This window comes from Pteropus medius, unplaced genomic scaffold (genome assembly GCF_902729225.1).
Source record: "Pteropus medius unplaced genomic scaffold, Ma_sr-lr_union100, whole genome shotgun sequence".
NCBI lineage: Eukaryota > Metazoa > Chordata > Mammalia > Chiroptera > Pteropodidae > Pteropus > Pteropus medius.
The window spans coordinates 891419-912009 of NW_024351546.1; the positions used below are offsets into that span (position 1 = coordinate 891419).

Here is a 20591-nt window from a genome sequence, read left to right on the forward strand (position 1 = left end):
CTTTTTCTAACCTTGCTGCAACATTGACTAGAAGTGCAAAGATAGGTATCCATGTCTTGTTCCTTGATCGAGAAAACATTCAAAATTTCACCTAGAGCTTTCTTGTACATACCTGTATTTATCTCCTTTTGTGGCTGTAACAAATTACCACAACTTCAGTGGCTTAAAACAACATAAATATATTATCCTACAGCTTTGGAGGTCAGAAGTCTGAAATGAATGTTACAGGATAGGTGTGTTCTAGGACTATGTTCCTTCTGGACACTCTGAGGGAGAATCCTTTTCTTGCCTTTTCCAACTTATAGAAGCTGACTGCATTCCTTGGCCGGTGGCCCTTTCCTCTATTTCCAAAGCTAGCAGCGTAGGTAGCATCTTCCATTCTTCATGACCTCTGTTTCTGTTGTCATACCTCTTCCTCCTCCTGTTTCTGACCCTCATGCTCCCTTCTTATAATGACCTTTATGATTATATCAAGTGCCCCATCTGGGTAATCCCAGATCCCCATATCTAAGTCTTTAACTTAATCACATCTGTAAAGTCCCCTTTACCAATAAGGGAACAAAGTCACAGGTTTGGGGATTAGGGTGTGGACATTTATGAGGGCCATTTCTCAGCCCACCCTACTTCCCTTTATCAGACTGGGGAAGTCCCCTCTATTCCTAGATTGCTAAGACTTTTATTCAAAATAAGTTTTAAATTTTATGAAATGCTTTTACTGCATCTGTTGAAATGATCATATAATTTTCTCTCTCATTTTGTTATAGTGTATGTTACATTGATTGGTTTATACATGTTAAACTAACTTTGCATTTCTGGGATGATTTGCTTCAAATGATTGCCGTAAAAATGGGCTCATCTTCACATTAACACATCGGTTTTCTTCACATTGATGCTAAACATACCCTACTCACTTTACTGCAAATGCAAATTTTTCTAGAGCCAGTCTCCACATAGTGACTTACAGCTATGGAGCCTTGGGTGAGCTTCTTACCTCTCTTTGCCTCAGTTTCCTCATTAGGGGTAACAATGATTCCCATCTTACAGGTTAAGTAATGTAAGTTCCTCATTCTGGCCCAGGGTAATACTCGGTGCTTGCTAGCTATTATAATTAATCTTTCTGATGGAGACTAGGATGTGTGGCCCATGCACACTACCAGTCAGTTTGGGGACATATAGACTTAGTTGCCCCACCACTCTGACCCAAGCTCAGTCCTCACTATTCTGAATTTAGGGCAAACGTATCTCCCTGGGTTGCTGGCCAGGAACTGGGAACAAGAGAGAGGCGAGGACTGAGGAGGTAACTGGCTGTGGCAATTCTGTCCAGGGCCCCCTGCCCCTTTCTGCCACCCAGAGCTACCCCGCCCTCCAGGGCCTCCTCCTGGAGTTGTGTTGGACTGCATTTCCCCTCTTAACCGCACCCTGTCTGCCTTCCCTCCCCCAAAGCTCCCTATCAGCTTTTGCTGCCCCCTTCTCTTTAATGCCATTTCTAAATGTATGTTATGTCATTTCTGGGGATTGAGGGAACCCAATGGGGGGCAAAATCCATGTGCCCAGTTCACCATCTCTCATCTATCTCCCTGGCCTCCTGAGGCTGACAGGCCCTTTTACAGTCTCTCCTGGATTCTGTCAGTATCAAAGTCAGTGTGTAAAAGAAAATCACGATTAGGCATGAGACAAGAAACCATTCTCCAAATTAAAACTGCACAAGTCCTGGTGATAGTCTCCCGTCCCTCCCATAGTGCATGAGCCTCTGAACCACCTCTGTCCCTCCTGTCCAGACATCCCCGATGGACCTTGGACCGGCACCATCCATGTGCCATCTCCTCCCTGTCATGGGCCACCTCCTCGCACAGTGCAGGCCCTGCTCCCTCCTCAGAAGCCAAGCTAAGGAGAGACTGGATGCCCCTCTGACTTTCTCCCATCAGCTGGGCCAAGGAGCAGATAATCTTTATTCTCCTCATTCTGAACATAGCTCAATTTTTTAAACTCTCGACTTTGACAGGATTTAAATCTTACTGAAAAATTGAAAGAATAGTGCAAAGATGTTATAGAATGTCCATGACTTTGAGCTTTTCCAATCCCTCCTCAGGACAGACTGCAGACGAAGCATCCTAGATAGGAATGTCTGAGTAATGTGCTAGGGTCTCTCTTTGATCTCTTGAGCAAGGTGGAGTCTGCCAGCTTTCTCCATTGTAAAGCTCCTTTTCTCCTGGTAATAAGTATCTTATGTGGAGGTATTTTGAGACTATCATGACTTTGAATCCCTTTAACAGCACCCTTTTTCTGTTGGTGAGGGTGTAAAATGAGACAGGCCTCCGGGAAGGCAGGTCAGCATAAGTTTCTGAAGCCTGAAAACTGCTCACTGCCCCTGGCCTCTAGTCTCCCTTCAGAAAATCAGTTCTCAAGAACCAGTCAGCAGTGGTCAGTGATGTCCTCGAGATGTCCAGGGCAGCACTATGGCTGCTACTCATGTCGTGGCAAGTGCATCCTGATGGCATAGTGCATCACTGCAGCCCTTAATATTTGCTTACAAGGTCCACAAAGAATTGGTTATTTCTGCTGATGATAGAATGGTTTTTATATTTTTAAAAGGAAGATGTGAAATTATTAACAATGTGTGTTGAAAATACTAGAAGAAAATACCCCCAAAATAGTTATCAGCAGCTGATTCAAAGTGTTTTTTTATCATATTCTTTTTTAAAATTTTTAAAATTTTAATTAGTTTCAAGTACATAGTACATTGGTTAGACATCTATATAGTTAGTAAAATGATCTCCCCAATTGCTCCCTCCCTCCCCTGACCCTCCACCTAGCCAATGTATTAATGCTAATTGCATTCCCTATGCTGTGCTCCCCATCCCCGTGGCCATTCATCGGCTACTAATTTGTACTTCTTTAACCATTCACCCCATTCTCCCCACCCCCCAAACCCGCCTCCCCTCTGTCCATCACCAAATTGTCCACTATATTTGTGAGTCTGTTTTTGATTAGTTTGTTCTTTTTATCCCTTAAATACTGCATATAAGTGAAATTATATAGTGTTTATCTTTTTCTGTTTGACTTAAAAACTTTCTAGGTCCATCAAAGCGATAGCTTTTTCCATCCCCTTCCTTTTCATATGTAGGGGTCTTGTTTTCTTATCCTTTCAGCCACTCTATCTTTTGGTTGGAGCACTTAATTCTTTTCCATTTAACGTACTTATTGATAGGAATGTAGTTGTTTCCATTCTTTATTCCTGTTTTTGATGCATGTTTTTTCTTCTTAAAGAAGTCCCTCTAACATTTCCTGTAATACTGGCTTAGTGGTGATAAATTCCTTTAGCTTATTGTTGTCTGGGAAGCTCTTTATCCGTCCTTCAACTCTAAATAATAGCTTTGCTGGATAAATTATTCTTGGTTATATATCCTGGGTCTTCGTCCTGTTGAATATTTTTTGCTAAGCCCTTCTGTCCTGCATAGTTTCTTCTGAGAAATCAGCTGCCAGTCTTATGGGTGTTCCCTTATAAGTAATTATTTCTTTTTTCTCTTGCTGCTTTTAATATTCTTTCTTTGTATTTAACCTTTGGCATTTTAATTATGATGTGTCTTGGTGTGGGCCTTTTTGGATCCCTGATTTTTGGAATTCTCCGAGCCTCCTGGGGTTTTATGTCCATTTCCTTCACCAGGTTAGTGAAGTTTTCCATCATTATTTCTTCAAACAGCTGTTCAACCTCTTGATTTTCTTCTGTTACACCAACAGATGAATATTTGGAGCCTTAATAGTGTTCCATATCCTCCTTAAATTATGTTTATAGTCTTGGCATCTTGTTTCTTGCCATTATGATTGAGTATCCTGATTGGCTTTCCTATCCTCTAGATAAGGCATTTGATCCTCTTCTTTATTCACTTTGTTTATTCCTTTGTTTATTCCATTTAATATACTTCTCGTCTAAGATAATGTGTTCTCCATTTCAGACTGTTTCCCTTTTATAATTTCCATTTCCATTTTTATCACTTTGTTAGAGTTCTCTACACTTCCCAAAAGTTCACTGAGCATCTTTATAAGTAGTGTTTTGAACTCTGCATCTGTTAGATTACTTGACATCATTATATCTGGATCTCTGTTCTGTTCTCTCATATGGTTTCTGCTGCTTTGTCCTCCCATTTTGGTTGCCTTTCCACATCTGTTTCTATGCACAAAGCAAAGCTCCTAAGTATCCCTGTCTTATTAGTGTGGGTTTGTGAAGTAGGTGTCCAGTGGCACAGTCCTGAGAGGAGTTCAACTGCAGGCCAAATTTAGCTCAAGCCTCTACCCCTCTGGGGCCGCCTGTTAAAATTCAGCAAGCAATCCACAGATGCCGTGCTTATAGTTGCCTCAAAAGATCACACCAGAAACCGAGGCCAGCTGCCTCTACCAATGTGAGTCTCAGCAAGAAGCACCTGACTCGCTGAGGATACACTTGGATGTGGCTTGGGTGGGGCCACGAGTTGGGGGAGGCGGGGTTTCAGGGAATCCTCTGGGAGGAGCGACCTCTGTTATCCAGTTTGATGATGTCACAGCAATGGCGGCACTGTGTCAGCCGCACTGGTAGTGGGTAGGGCTCAACAGGGAATAATGGATACTGCCGGCACTTCTGTACCTGCGAGTCTCACCGCGGCCCTCACTCCAACAATGCTCCCTGCGCACAGCCAGTTGGGCACTGGTGCTTAGAGCAAGCAAGCAGGTCTGTCACCACGAAAACCCGCTAGTGGATGCGGCGCCTTTAAGAGGCTCTGCCACTGCCGCAGCCTCCGTCTCACTCAGCTGCTTGGGACCTGGCAGCCCTGCGTCCTCGCCCCGTCCTACCTTCTACCGTTGCAGGGAGCTTTCTTGGATTTCTCCGTAGTTGTATGGCTTGTTCACCTAGATCCCAGGCAAGTTTTTCCTTGCTTCTGCTCCTTGTTTCCATCACAACTTTGATTTGGTCGCCAGAGGAATGAACAGAGCCTCTATCATCTATGCCATTTGGTGGGGTGGGGATGGGGTGGGGGAGCTATTACATTTCTTTTTTTTTTAAGAATTTTTTGTTCTGTTTTGTTTTTTTCCACTGAAACATGTTTCTTTTAAATCAAGGGTAGGGGGAGAAAGCAGCCATATTTTTAAGACTTAAGTTTGGTGTCCTCTAGCTTCTGCCCTCCCTGACACCCTCTCAGATGAGCTACAAGAACCTCTTTTTAGTCCCTGGGGGTGGGAGCAGCAGAATTAGGGTCCTTGGTAGCCCCCAAATGCTTGCCCTACCTCTCCAGGCCTCAGGTACATCACCCTCACCCATTCCCAAGCCCAGCCTTGCTGGGAGGCTCGTGGAGATTCCTGCAAAGGCAACACATGTTCGCCTTGAGTGCCTCGGCTCTGGAGTCAGCAGGTCCTCATCAGCTGGTACCATCACTTAAAAACAGCAAGCTCTTGCTTCCCTCCTCTACAAAGTAGGGGTTCCTGAGACTTTAAATGAAAGAGGCCATAGGGCCTGGGACATAGCAGATGTCTGAGACACAGGAGGGGCTATTCACAAGGTCCCTTTCAGATGCCAGGGACAGAAGCCCAACTCCAACTAGGTTAAACCAGACAGGTGAGTTTATGGAGCTGGAAGGTCCAGAGGTGGATTTCAGACACAGCTGGATCCAAGAGAACATTTGCCACTCGCTCATGCTTTCGGGGAAGCTCTCTGTGCTGGGCTAGGAGGTCTCTGGGCCCCTAAAGGCACAGACCATGGCTCGGAAGTGCTGGCTCATCTCTCTAATGAGGTATTTCTCTCCCCAGTGTCTGTGATTGTTCCTGACTGTTCAGCTAATCCTTTCCACATGTCTGAGGATGTGGATTTCTTCTTGCTCAGAGATCAGGAGCGGAATAAGTCTCGCTCAGTGAGTATCCAGGACCAAGGCCTGCCCCCAGCTCTTTCCTCCCTCACATAAGCAGCAGTCAGATTTCTGTAGAACATTTTCCTCAAGTCACTCTCTCACTCTAGAACAGTAAATGACTCACCATTTCATACAAAACCAACTCAAAACTCTACCTGGCTCTCAAGTCTCTGACCTGTTCCACTTTCTTACCCAGTTTCATCGCCACTGTGCTTGAGCCTTTGTCAGGGTGAGCTCCTTGGAGCTGCTGTGGCCACAGCCTCAGCCACCACACCTTAGCTTCTGCTGTCCCTTGCATGAAATTCCATTCCCTCCCGAGAATCTCTCTGTCCTTCAAGGCCCCTCTCAGACCTCAGGGATCCTCTCATCTTCCGCAGGGATTCCCCTCCCAACTGCTCTGGCCTTGCACAGTCCCCTCACTGGAATTTTTAGAGGTCAGATATGAACACAGACATGTACACATGAGCACATACACGTATACATGCCCCTCAGCAGTGCCTGGGAGTCCCAGGGCCAGCTCTGACCCTCAGCCTGCACCTTCTCTGTACTCCAGCATAGTCTCTTTTGCCTCTCCATCCCAAGAGCCTAAGTGTCTAGACATCCTCCTCTCCCACCACCACAGCACGGCCAGAGCAAGCAAGCCTCACTGCAGCCAGGCTCAGGCAGGGCTCACCCAGTACACATCTTCCCTGGGAATTAGCCAGTGTGTTTCTGGTCATACTTTCATGGCCAGTGTCCCAGGCTCCCTCCTGAGCTAACTCTGTCCACCTCAACTCAGGGCTCAGCATCTGAGATTCTGCAGAGCAGTGGCTCCCACTATAACTTCATTCAGTAACCAGTGACACTGGTGGAAATGCACATACTCCAGCCCCACCCTGTACCTCCTGCCTAGTAACTCTGTGTGAGCCACCATCCATCAATATTTCCCCGCCTCCTGCTATGCTGTGCACCCATTCATGCCCTGGAAGGAGGCGCTCACAAAAAGCCACACTGAAGAGCTCACACTTACCCGAATGTAAGACACTGAAAACACAAGCTTTCTCTGACCCTGACTTGGAGATCTTCTTCTTTCCTCATTAGTACAGGATTGGATTTTCTTCTCCTACCATGGCTCTGTTTTTGGACTTTCTCTGCCTTCCTCCAAAAGCACCCCCAACATCACATTCCTAACCCTAGGCAATACAGCACCCAACCTCACACACCTGCCTCCACCCCAGCAGAACCCCACAACTCCACACTCTTCTCCCCCAACACAGTGCCCACCACCACACTTTTCCCCAACCCAGCAGCAGAGCCCCCCAACCTCACATTGACCCCAAGCAGCCACCCAATGTGTTCTAAATGCAGACCTTCTGCCACTGGGCTTCTAGTAGATGACATTTTCTGGTGACATTATTATATAGGGATGTGCAAACTAGTGGCCTCCTGCTGGATCCCTCCGAAGCTAGTTTTTCCCTAAGCAGTGTTGTTTAGAAGTTGTTGCACCTGACAGGCTCAGCAGGAAACAGATCTAACCCAGGAAAGGCCAAATGCAGAGTCCATGTGAGGGTCTGTTTGATCTACGGGGCTTAGCTACCCAGTTGGTGAAGGATGTAGAGACTGCCCCCCGCCCCCCGCCTACAGGGCCTGAACAGCAGGAAGAGCTGGGCACCCCTGCAGCCAGAGACCTGCACTAGGCTTTGGGGAAGAGGCTCTAACCCTGCCCCCTGCATCCTGAGATCCTCCTAAGTGAAGGGCTGGGGCCAGAGGCCAGTGCAAGACAGAAGGTAGGTGGGGAGGCCTAGACCCCAGTGACAGCACAGCCCCCAACAGTGACGAAGGGGCTTGCAGATCAAACTCGAGTTTTCAAGTTTCTTTTGGAAACTCAAGATCAAGTTTCCCTGAACCTCTAGGTGTCAGATTTAGCAAGTCACAATACAAGACACTCAGTTTAAGTGTGAATTTCAGATAAATGAGGAATCATCTTTTAGTGTGTCACTGTACTACCTAGAATGCACATCTGACCTGTGGGCAGCCTGTACTTCATCTGGCTGCCCCACCTGCACACCTGCTCTCCAGAGGTTCTTCCTGCCCACTTCCTTTCAAACCTGGGCAGTCCCACATGCACACAGCTCCACAGCCTTCCCCACTCGCTCGGGGCATGTGCGCATCCCCCACCCTGTCCCGGCCAAGTGCGCACCAGCACAAGCCCATGCGACCCTGGGACCCCTGCAACGCGAGGGGAGGGCGTAGCCCAGGCAGGATGGAGGAGGGGCGTGTTGGGGGGAATGCAGGCTGGCCGGGTGGAACCCCGCCTGATACGACCCCCACTTCCCCCCAGGAGCGGGAGCAGAAGAAGACGCTGCGGGTGCATGAGAAAATGACATACTCATCCAAAGTGTCAGCCAAGCACACCAGCCTGCGACGTGAGCTGCAGCTGGAGGAAGAGACAGAGGATCAGGAGGCGCGTGCTGAGGCCGAGCAACTGCGCGCCTTCCACGACAACACGGCCTGGAAGCTCTCCATGACAAAAGGTATGGCTCCTCCATCCCCCATGTCAGGTCTGCAGCCCTCATGGAGGGCTGTGCTTTAAAAGTTCTTGGAGAGGCTAGGCTGCAGTGTAATGGGGAAACAGGGCCTTCTCTGTCTGACCCCTGCCTTCACCATCACAACACAAAGGTCAATTCCAGATAGGGTGCAAGCCTAAAAGCCTTTGAATCCCAATATTGCATGCATTCTGAGTGTTGACCATGCACAGTGAATGTAGGCAGTATCAAATATACGTATTTGACTTGGAGGTAAAAAGCATCAATGTGGAACTAGATTTCTTGGATTCAGATCTCAGCCTCAGCATGTAATGGCTGCACTATCCTCGGCAAGTTTGTTAATTCCTTTGCAGGCAGTTTCCTCTCCTGGCTGATGACAGTAACAACCTCATGGTTGTGAGATTCAATTTCTTCTGACACCGTACATAATGAGAAAGAACTGCATGTGAGAGAGCTGTTATTTTTGTGATCCAGTAGAAAATCTTAAGTACTGAAAACGCACTAACATACTACCAACCCAGTTTGAGCACAAGACTCATCAGTGTCCCAGGTTTGGTTTCCAATGAGGAGCTGGGTCTCCTTGAGGGCAAGGCCTTCTCCCAAGGTAGAACAGGGAGGCAGGGGCCAGTGGGCGGACTGCCAGACATCTAGACCTAAAACAGGACTCCTGCACCACACCAGGTTCTTCTGGAAAGGAGAGGATTTGAGAGACAAAACAGAAAGCCACATGTTTCTATAGTCCTTTCCACACTCCCTGGGCTCTTCCAAGTTGGGGAGTGTCTAGGTCTTCCTCTTCAGAAAGGCCAAGGAAAGAGGCCCCTATGGCCCTTGGCCCCACTGCGCTGCCTCTGTGCTCGCACTCTGAAAGGTTGTCCAGATGCCCACTTTCATTTCCTCCCACCTGGCTTGAAACCTGACATTATAGACTTAGCTGCTGCCCAAATTAGGCCCTTGGGGGCGAAGGGTACCCCAAGTAGAGATCATGCTGCCCCATTTTTCTCTCACCACCCCTATTAAGGTCCTGGCCAATAGGTGTTTTGTTATTAAGTCCAGCTGGCTATAACTTCCATGGCAGAGGTGGCCAGTCTCATTCCAGGTAAGAAGAGTGCTCTAGCAAGAGAGAGAGGCTCTTCCCAGCTGGACCATTCGCCAGGCATGGAAATGGAATATATCAGCCAAGCCTTCTCTCCTTCCACTGGAGACAGGGCTCACTCTCCCACAGTTCTTGTAATAATCTGGGTCTTGTAGCACAGTGCTGCACCAGGAACAGCCAACTGGCTCCCCACTTACTGGCCATGTGCCCATCCTCAGCCATTGGCCTGAGTCTCTTTCCCACTATCTGCCCCATCCCTCAGATGTCTGCCTCCTCTCATTTTAGAAAAGAAAGGGGAATCTGATAACATAAACAAGTACATCAACCGGAAGCGGCAAATGTTCCTCATCCAGGTAGGCCCAGCTGCTCCTGTGCAGGGGACTAGGGTGGGCTGTCCCAGTGAGAAGCATGACTCCTGCTCTGGTGGCCCTCAGTATGCCCTGGATATGAAGCGGAGCGAGATCCAGCGACTGGAGATGCTGGCAACTAAGGAGGAGGCAGAGCTGGAGCGGGCCGAGAAGACCCTAGAGAAGGACTCGGCCCTGTTTGATGAGTTCCTCAGGGAGAATGACCGCAGCTCCGTGCAGGCCTTGAGAGCGTGAGCCTGTGGCTGGAAGGCCCGGTTGGCCGTGTGCCATCCCCCCAGGATACCCGGGGCCTGGGCACACCCACCAACTCAGCCTGGACCAGGCCACTGCCCCTGCCCCCTGACCCCGCCTTGACCCTGACTGTGACCCAGGCCCCTAGCAGCACCCCCACCTGCAGCCCAGCCTGAGGGCAGTATGGATGCCCTTCTTTAATAGCCTGAGATTGGCTCCCTGCCTCTACTCACCTCCAGGGCAGAGAAGGAGACCAAATCAAAGATGGAGAAGATCACTGAGATTCGAGATCTGACCACCCAGATCATGAACATCAAAAGGTGAAGTCAGAGGCATGCTGGGCTTGGGCTGGCCTGTCCACATTTTCCTCCATCACTTCTCCCCTAGCCAGACCTCATCACTTTACCACTGAACCCTAAATATCTCAGGGTTTTGAAGCCCTATATTCTGCTGCCCATCTTATAGATGAGGTGATTGAGGCCAGGAGAGATTCAGTGACTTTCCCAAGGCCACACCACCAGGAGACAGGTCTCACATGGCTCTGAGGCCCCCAGGCTCCACTCTGAGAGGGGTGGACAGAGTCCCTGAGGGCTGTAACTCTGGGAGGTGTAACCCACATTGGTCCCTGCAGGGCAGGCATTTTTTCCCTGGCATGACATTTCTCCTATTCCTGTCCTCCTTAGCCAGGGTACAAGGGCTTCCCTCTGGAGGGGCCTCCCAGGGGGCAGAGCCTGACCTCACCTGTCCCCTCCCTGGATTTAGCGAAATCTCCAAATTTGAAGATACTCTGCAGCATTACAAGATCTTCAAGGATTTCCTGTACAAGCTATCACCCAAGGAGTGGTTGGAAGAACAAGAGAAGAAGCACTTGGCTCTCAAAAAGATCGTCAAGTCCCCCAAAGAGAATACTCTGTTCTCCACACAAGGGAATAAAGGTAGCAGAAAAAAGAAGATAGGTTCCTGGGTCCACCTAGACCCTGTGACCCCTATCAGGGGCCTTAGAGGCATCCAGGCCACAGAGTTCGTCCCTTCTATACCCTGCAGAGCCTTAGTTGGCAGTAGCTGCCTCTTAGCCACTCATGGCTCAGCCCAAGTCCCCACTTGGGGAAGTAGGACTGGCTCTCAACTCAAACCCAAGGGCTTTTCCTCTTGTACACCTCTCTTCTTCTACTACTGAGGGGTCTCAGGGAACCCTGTGCCCCCAAGAATGTGTTGCCACATGTGTGGTTCCAACCAAGACCATCTGGGGCCCCTCCCTCCCTTCCTGTAGGACCAGGGATCAAGGGCAAGATGGGTTTCAGAGGTACGTGGCTGCCCCAGGCTGGAGAGGCCCTATCCCAGGCTGGGGCACATGGAAATCATTCCTCTGCTTCCTCCAGAGGGCCAGGGCCCAAGGAAGCCCGGGAAAGTGCTGCAGATGATACAGGCGGGGCAGGTCCTGGCTACTACCGTTGGCTTCCAGAAGGACCGCCAGCCTAGCGTGAGTGGCGGGCTGGACCCCAAAGGGTGAGTGGGCTTGGGGGTGAGGGGCTGCAAAAGTGGCTGGGGCCTGGTGGGGTGTGCTCCTCAGTGACTCCAGTTCAAGGGCACCCAAGATGGCCAGACTCCCTGAAAGAGAAAGTTTAAGGAGGGGCTCTTCCCAACCTGGAAGGTGTACAGTCTGACTTAAGCTGCAAAATCAAGAGGTTTTCTCAACAAAGGTTTATTTCTGCATAATCAGTAAACTTAAGCCTGGAGTGGCCCACTCAGGTGCTAAAGGACCAGTCAAATGTAAACAGATGAGGGTGGCCAGGTGGGCACATGGAACAAGATGGCACATGCACTCCACCAGCCTTTTGTAACCAGGGAGTGCCAGCCCAGGGGCCAGAACTCTGGAGCCATTCGAGAGAAGCCAGAGACTAGACTCCTCTATTAAATTACCCAGATTAAAGTGTGATGGTTACTTTCAAATCTTTCAAAAAGCACAATGAGAGTCAAACAGAAACCCCAAACAAATCTGTGGGCCGGTGCAAACATGTCCCTCCACAGAGGTCTGCAAGGCCACAGCTGTCACCCACTCCACCTGGTTCATAGGGTGAGTATGTTTATCTGCTGGGTCATCCAGTTACTTCTCCTTCCTCACTGAAACATTCACAAAAATCACAACTCTATAGAAGATATAAACTGAGAAGTCTTAACCTCCCCCTCCCGTCCCCGAGTCCTCGTGTGCCTCCTACCAAGCTGTTGGCCCAAGAAGCCACAGGTAGTACTGCAATTAATTTTATTATTTCCTGCATGTCCAGCCATTTTTATGCAAATAGGATGTTGAACCATATCAAGTTGTTGTGTTTGTAGGTCCAAAGAGTACTGATATGTCTTATAATTCAACCTAAATACAAGCAAAGGTAATTTTCTTATCCTTATTCTTCCTTTCATGAAGGAGCTGACCCTGTGCATCTCATTGTTTCTTCATTAGCAATGTTACTGGGAGGTTAGAGGCGGTCCTCCTTAGCCAGGGTTCAAGTTTTCCTGGTGGCCCATCCAGCCCCTGGCCTCTTTGTGCTGGCTGGAGCGAAATTCATAAGATATGAATAAGGGGCAGGGCACTGACTACAGCCTCACTTGGCTGTCAGGCATTTGCCTTCAGTGTGCCAGGGCCACTGTCAGGCACTAATCTGTCCCATGGAGTCAGGACCACCTCAGGAATGGGGGCCTGGAGAGCCATGTGGGAAGCCTGGGATGGGAGGTCAGAGGGAGGGAGGAGAGGGAGGGAGAGGAGGAGGGAGAGAGAGAGAGAGAGAGAGAGAGAGAGAGAGAGAGAGAGAGAGAGAGAGAGAGAGAGAAAGAGAAAGAGAGTGAGAGAGTGAGTGAGAGTGAGAGTGAGAGTGAGAGTGAGAGTGAGAGTTGATTGGTTCATGTGACTGAGGGGCTGGCAAGTCCACAATCTATGGGCAGGCTAGTAGGCTATAGAGCAGCTGCTACCTACTGTTTGTGTCTGAAGGCAGTATGCTGGCATAATTCCCTCTACCTCTGGGGAGGTCAGTCTTTTTCTATTGAAGCCTTCAACTGATTGGGAGAGACTCACACACATTATAGAGGGTCATCCGATTTGATTATTAATCTCATCTAAAACACGCCTTCACGGAAACATCTAGAATAATGTTTGACTTAGCCATGTTGAAACATAAAATCCACCATCCCAGAGCGGGCTGAGAGCTGGGTCTGCTGGCCCTGCAGAATTGTCCTAGTGTCTGACAGCTCCATCAGTCATCCTGGAGATTCTAGCTGAGGGCCATGCCTCCTGCTGGGGGCAAGTTTCAGCTCCAGTGACTCTTGCCCCACAGCCCCTCCAGCTTCCACCTCCGGGACGCCAGGCACCTCTTGGGCATCTCCTGGATTTCTTTCTGCAATGTCCCAGACACCCCACCCTGTGTTCTCCAGCACTGAACACAGGATTGACCTCCTCATTCCCCACCGCCACTGCCTCCCTCCTCAGTGAGCCCCTGCCCGTCTTCACACTGCTCTATCCTCTCACCACCCCTCCCCCAGACACCCCCAGTTTCCTTGCTGCTCCATCTCAGCCACCCAAAACCTCAGCAACTCCTGGAGGACCACCCGCATGACATGTGAGGAACCTGAGGCATAAAGCAGCCAGCTGGCCTTGGAACCATGGGCTCTGGCTCCAGCGTCCACCCTCAGGTCCAGAGCCTAGAGAGGCCAGAAATTTTCTGCAAAGCAGTGACATGATTGGATTTAGTTATTTACTTTTTTTCTCTTATATTGAGGTGTTATTGACATGCCATAAGATTTGTTAAAATGAACAAATCTTAAGTGAACATGACTTTTTACACATATATATACCCATGTGATCACACTCAGATCCAGATAGAAAACATTCCCAGTGCCCAGAACTCCTTTGCACCCTCTCCCAGTCAGATCCTACACCAGAATGTATCCACCGTTTTGATCTCAATCACCCTGGGTCACTTTCTCTGTTCTTGAACTTGATGCACTTAGAACAACACCACTGTTCTCTGTGCCTGGATCTTTCCACTCTTAGCTACCTGGCTTTGTGCAGCCACGGGCTTTTCTTGCTCCTGCTGTTTCATATCCCACTGTGGAAATAAGCCCTGCTAGCTTAGTCCATTCTCCTATAGGTAGCCATTTGGGTTATTTCCAATTCTTGGTCATTTTGATTAAAGATGTTACAAATATTCTTGTGCTTTTCTATCTGAGCACTATTTTATGCATGAGCACTATTTCGTTGAAAATAGGAGTGGAATTTTTGGTTCATAGTGTGGGCATATGTTTAGTTTTAGTCACTTCTGCATACAATCCTCCACATTGGCTGCCCCATTTTACATGCCCGCCAGCACTCATGAGAGTTCCAGTTGCCCCACTTCCTCACCAAATCATCTCTTTCAATCTAGGTATTCTGGCAGGGTTGTTTTAAAATAGGGTGTATTGCTAGAAAATTTGAGGTTCAGTAAGGCCAATAGATCAAAAGACTACTACTACTGAAAAGATAGTTTGTTCTTAGAGGAGAAGGCATGTCATGCCCTGGGGGGCCAACTAGGAAGCACCAGGGTGGTCAGGAGGCAGAGGAAGCAGGGGAACTATGGACAGGAGCCTTTATTGTGGTTTTTGCAAGAAGGAACAGGTGAGACAGGGTAAAGAGGCCTAGGATTGGCTGATTTGAATAATTTCAGGCCTCTGGGGCATAGTGGCTGTCCAAGTTGTCTGCTACCTGGCCCTGAGAATTAGGCAGAGAGAGATAGTGCCACCAGTGTGAGAGCATGGGATGTGGACTCTGGATTGGTTGCTTTGCATTTGAAAAGCACATTCAAGGGTGTTTGTCCTTTCTGGAGTCAGCATGGCCCCAGATATCAAAGCATCAGGATATAGAAAATCAAAGACAAGTTTAATTCAGGGGTGGGGTGGTATCTCATAAGTTTAATGGCATTTTCATGATGAAAAATATGGCCATTTGGATATCCTTTGTGAAGAAAAGTGTCTGTTCAATTTTTGTACATTGTTATTGGATTGTTGGCCTTTTTCTTCTGGTTTTCTATTACTGCTTTATATATTTTGGATGCCAGTCCTTTATGTAATAAGCATAATATAAATACCTTTGCCCAATCTCTCTTGCCTTATTATTCTCTTAATGTTATCTTTTGAGTCCAATTTACCAATCTTTGCTTTAATGGATGATGCATTTTGTGTTCTACTTAAGAAATCTCTGCCAACCCCAAAGTCACTAAAACAATATCCTATGCTTTACTCCGGAAGCTTCATGGTTTAACATCTTGGTGAAGGTGGTGGTAGTGGGGATGGGAAAAATGGATGGCCCAGGGGCTCAGGAGCCTCCCCCTCACTCTCTTCCCCTTACTCTCCTTCATAAGATCTGTATCTTCTGCTCATCCCCTTACATGCTTTGTCCTCTGTTCTTCCTTCTCTACAATGGCCTGGTCACAACCTCCCATGGTTCTGTCTCTCACTGTTTCTTGAGCTCCAGGCTCCTATGGGCATCCCTCCTTAGATGTTCTTCATTCTCAACCTCCCATGTCCCAAAATGATGCTTCTCAGGCTGGAAGGGGACCCAAGTGCTACCAATTTGCAAGTTCACATTCATCTTTATGAATCATGGTCATGCTTTGTGGAGAAGAGCAGCCACCATTGGTAGGCCATGCACATGCCATGAGGTAATTCTGATCCCTGCAACCCCGCTTCCAGTGGGGACGGTTATTTCCAGTTCAGTGTTGAATGGTGGTTCCAAAAGGTTAGCTATACACGTTTCCTCTGCCTAGGGTTCCCCTCAGCCCTGGAGCTCCCACTGTAAGACCCTGCCTTGGGACAGTTCCTGAGAATAGAGGTCTGGGAGCACACTGTTCTGGGTTTGCATCTGGGCCCCTTCATCTATTAGCCACAAGAGCAGGGCCTCTGAGTACAGTTGGTCAGGGTGTGGACTATACAAGGCATTCAGTCGAGAGGTAGAGTAGGGCCCTCCAGGCAATGGAAGGCAGATTCTCAGGAAGGGACCTTATGGGCCAGAAATGTCCTGCAGGTGACCTCGGATAGGTGACTTGCTCTCTGAGCTTCATGTTCCTCACTTGCCAAATGGGCACTGATGTGTATACAACGTGAGGCACAGGCCCTGCACTTATCACTTCTCCACTGCAGGTAGGTCAGGGCCTCAGCCCAGATTCCTCTGGCTGTGAGCCTGCCCTGGCTACTCTTTGGCAAGTTGAACTTGCATATCCAGGGTGGGGGCCCAGGATGGAGCAGGTGAAGAGGGTGATGAAAGAAGGTCTGGATGTCGGGCAAAATTGGGTCCCCACCCAGTAGGGCCTTCCAGGGCCTCATGCTGCGTGATCAAAGCCCACACAGCCTTTCTCACACCCCTGTGGGCTGGCCCAGGATGGTCCCTGCCCCTGTGGAGTGCTCAGGGTCAGTCAAAGGCGGCTGTGTCACAGGATAGCTATCAAGGACATCAAGGACAAGTGCCAAGGCCAAATCTAGATAGGGGAAAGTAGCTTTCAGAAAAAGGATGTTAAATGGAGAGGGGCAGCCTCAACAGTGGGAGCCACAAGTGCTAAGGATCTGAGACAGGGTCAGCACCTAGAGAGATAGGAAGGGAGCTGGCAGGGCAAGAGCAGAATAACCTCAAGCAGCGGGGAGGCAAGGGCTAGGAGGGTGGCAGGAGCCTCACAGCTCCCAGGAGAAGACCAAGTTTTATTCTAACTGGAATGAAATTAGTTAATTGAATTTTGAAACTCTCCCCCTGGCTGCTGTGTGATAGCTGGGGAGGGCCGAGAGCGAGCTGGTATCACCACTTGGGCAATTTGTGCGATGGATGAGGGAAACAAGGGGTATGGGGGTGGAGAGATGCTCTGGAGATGCCAAGTGTCTACATCACTGGTGTGGGCTACAACAGCCATCTAACTTCTGCTGAGGCTGGACCCTGGCGCCCTGACCCCACATCTCTCCACAGGTCAAGCTCTGCCCATCCCACGCAGAAGGACCCAGACAGTGATGGGGAGGTCAGTGGCCCTACTCTGGGCAGGGCCTGTGGGAGCCCGGACCCCCATCCCCCCACACTCCCACACTCCTGGCACCCCGCACACACAGCTCTGGTTGCAGGAGTTGGAGCTGTACTTCACAGAGCCCCAGCAGCTCCTAGATATCTTCACGAAGCTGGAGGAGCAGAACCTTTCACTGATCCAGAACACACAGGAAATGGAGGAGACCTTGGAGGAGCTGAGCTTCACTCTGAAAAACACCCAAATCCGCATGTAGGTCTTGTGTGGGGCTGCCCAGGCTGGTAGGGGATGGGCTCTGTCACTGGTTGTTACTTAGGACCCCACAGCCACTAGGAGCAGGGTTATGCAGCATCCCACCCTCCCTGTCCATAGCCCTGGCCCTTACTTGGCTTCAGTTTTCTGGAAAGGTCCCTCTGAAGTCTTCCAGTCCTGGTTCTGGTGAGAGAGTGTGTCCTGCTGGGCAGGAGAGCTGAGGGTCATGGGAACCCAGGAGGAGCCTGGGAGCAGATCACATGGATGGAGCCATACTAGAATGGTCCATCCCCACCCTGGAGTAGTCTGCAGCCAAAGTGCGACATATCCAAGGACCTCCCACTCCAGCTATGTTCTTCTGCTGATGCCAGGCCCAGGAGAGCTGGGCTGGGCAGCATCAGACTGAGGCACTAAAGCGAGACCTGGTGGGAGCAAGAAATTCACTCCCAAACACGGATTGAGCACCTATTCTAGATCAAGCTTGGGTCTCTCTCATGGAGCTGACATTCCATGAAGGCAGACAAACAATAGACAGGCCCACAGATTGACCTGTAAATACTGACACTTGCTATGAGGAAAATAAAAAGAATGATATGAGAAAGGAGCTGAAGTGGAAGGTAGCAGCAGATGGGTGGGGGTAGGGCAGGCTTCCAGTGGAAGGTGTCATTTGAGCTAGGCACTTCCTGAGTGATGGGAAGCCATATGGTGAGCTGGCAAAAGAAGGTGCCAGGCATAGAGAAAGTAAGTGCAAAGACCCTGAGGTGGGAGCTGGCCCGAGGTTTTAATGTCCCACAGGGAAACCAGGTTCCTGTGTAGCCATGTCTTGCTGGCCCATGTCCTGCCATGGAGAGTCTCCTGCTGGGAGTCTCCGGATTGATGTGAAACCACCAGCTCTCAGGCAAGATTGTGTTTCCTAGAAAGCTGGGAGGTAGCAGAGACACACAGAGAGATGAACTGGGGAGAGGAAGGCAGCCTCCCAGATTCTGAGAACATGGTGAGAGCACACACACATGCACACATACACCTCATAGCAGAATCCTGGAGGTGCTGTCCAGTAACTGGTCTTTAGGCAGCTGAGTCACTTGAACAGCTGAGCCATCTCAAGAGCATCGACACTTTATTTCCAGGGGAGTCACAGCCCATATGCATTTAACTTCCATGAACTCAACTACCTTTTCTCAGAAAAAAAAAGAAAAGAAAACTTTAAAAAATATACAACAAATAAACAATCTGAATAGGCCTATCTATTGAGGAAATTGAATCAATAATTAATAATCTTCCAAAACAGCATCAGACCTAGATGGGTTCACAAGTGAATTCTACCAAACATTGAAGAAAGAAATTATACCAATTCTGTATAATCTCTTCCAGACAGTAGAATATATCTTAATTCATTTTATATGGTGAGCATTACTCTAATATCAAAACCTGACAGAAACATTACAAGAAAAGAAGACTACAGACCAATATCTCTCATGACCATAGATGTGAAAATTCTCAACAAAATATTAGCAAATTGAATTCGACAACATATAAAAAGAATTATATACCACGACCAAGTGAGATTTTCCCCAGGTATGTGAGGCTGGTTCAACATTTGAAAATCAATTTGAAAATCAACCAACAAGCTAAAGAGAAAGGTTACATGATCATATCAATGTATAAAAAGCATTTGATAAAATCTAACACTTATTTATAAAAACTCTCAATAAATTAGGAATAGAGGGGAACTTCCTGAATTTGACAAAGGACATCTACAAAAACCCCACAGTTAACATCATACTTAAAGCCTTCCTGCTAAGATCAAGAACAAGGCAAGGATGTTTTCTCTCTCCATTCCTTTCAACATTGTACTGAGAGTACTAGCTAATTCAATAAGATAAGAAAATGAAGTAAAGGTATACAGAGTTGAAGGAAGAAATAAAGCTGTCTTTGTTTGGGGGTGACATGATTGCCTATGAAGAAAATCTGAAAGAATTAACCAAAAAACCTCCTAAAACTAATAAGCCACTGTAACAAGGATACAGGATACAAAGTTAATATAAAAAAGTCAATCACTTTCTTATATACCAATAATGAACAAAGATTTGAAATTGAAAACAAAATACTATTTACATTAGCACCCCAGAAAATGCAATGCTTAGGTATAAAACTAACAAAAAGTATATAAGATCTATACGAAGAAAACTACAAAATTCTGATGAATGAAATCAATGAACTAAATAAATAAAGATACTTCATATTCATGGATAAGAAGATTAATTGTTAAGATATCAGTTCTTCCTGAATTGATCCATAGATTCAATGCAATTTCAATCAAACTCCGAGCAAGTTACTTTGTAGATATCAACAAACTGGTGTTAAAGTTTATACAGAGAGACAAAGGACCCAAAATAGCCAAAACAATATTGAAGGAGAACAAAGTTGGAGGACTGCCACTACCCAACTTCAAGACTTATTATAAAGCTACAGTATTCAAGATGTGTGATATTGGCAAAAGTATAAACAAATAGATCAATGGAACAGAATAAAGAGCCTGGATATAGACTTACACAAATATAGTCAACTGATTTTTGACAATACAGATATCTTCCACTTTCCCAAAGTTTGAGTTACACTATTTCGCCTTTATGAAAACTTACATCATTACCTGTCTTCTTTGAGAGAAATCTTAAGAAGATTTTCACTTTTCTGAAAAAAATTTGGTATTGCACTAATGTAAGACTAACATAAAAGTGAAGTGCTATAATGCAAACTTTTGGAAAACGGAATACTCCTTGCTTTACACTATTTCAGCTTGTGCAAGGTTCCATAGGAATACTCTACTTTCAGGTAATGAAAAAAACCTATATAATGAAAACCTGTTTAAAAATTGATGCTGGACAAACTGGACATTCATATGCAAAAAGTAAATAGAGAAAGAGACATTAAACCTTCAAACAAACTAACTCAAAATGGATCATAGACCTAAATGTAAAATGTAAACCTATAAAATTCCTAGAAGGTAGCATAGGAGAAAATCTAGGTGGTCATAGGTATACTGATAACTTTTTAGATACAACATCAAAGCAAAGATTCATTAAAGAAATAATTGATACATTTAAGGTGGTGGAGCAAGTAAATGCTGTGCTTGGATCCTCTCACAACCACATCAAAATTACAACTAAATTACAGAACAACCATCACTGAGAATCGCCCGAAGTCTAGCTGAACAGAAGTCCTATAATTAA

The 20591-nt window shown here is 47.5% G+C and overlaps 1 protein-coding gene across 1 annotated transcript in view; it reads left to right on the forward strand.

Moving 5' to 3' along the window:
- Positions 1 to 20591, forward strand: part of CFAP100 (cilia and flagella associated protein 100) — a 45188-nt gene that overhangs the window by 13193 nt on the left and 11404 nt on the right. Inside the window, exons 4-12 of the mRNA XM_039843593.1 lie at positions 5776 to 5876; positions 8194 to 8386; positions 9777 to 9844; positions 9926 to 10089; positions 10330 to 10410; positions 10853 to 11025; positions 11470 to 11596; positions 17061 to 17109; positions 17210 to 17361. Of these exons, the coding sequence (XP_039699527.1) occupies positions 5776 to 5876; positions 8194 to 8386; positions 9777 to 9844; positions 9926 to 10089; positions 10330 to 10410; positions 10853 to 11025; positions 11470 to 11596; positions 17061 to 17109; positions 17210 to 17361 (1108 nt within the window). The remainder of the gene's footprint in view (positions 1 to 5775; positions 5877 to 8193; positions 8387 to 9776; positions 9845 to 9925; positions 10090 to 10329; positions 10411 to 10852; positions 11026 to 11469; positions 11597 to 17060; positions 17110 to 17209; positions 17362 to 20591) is intronic.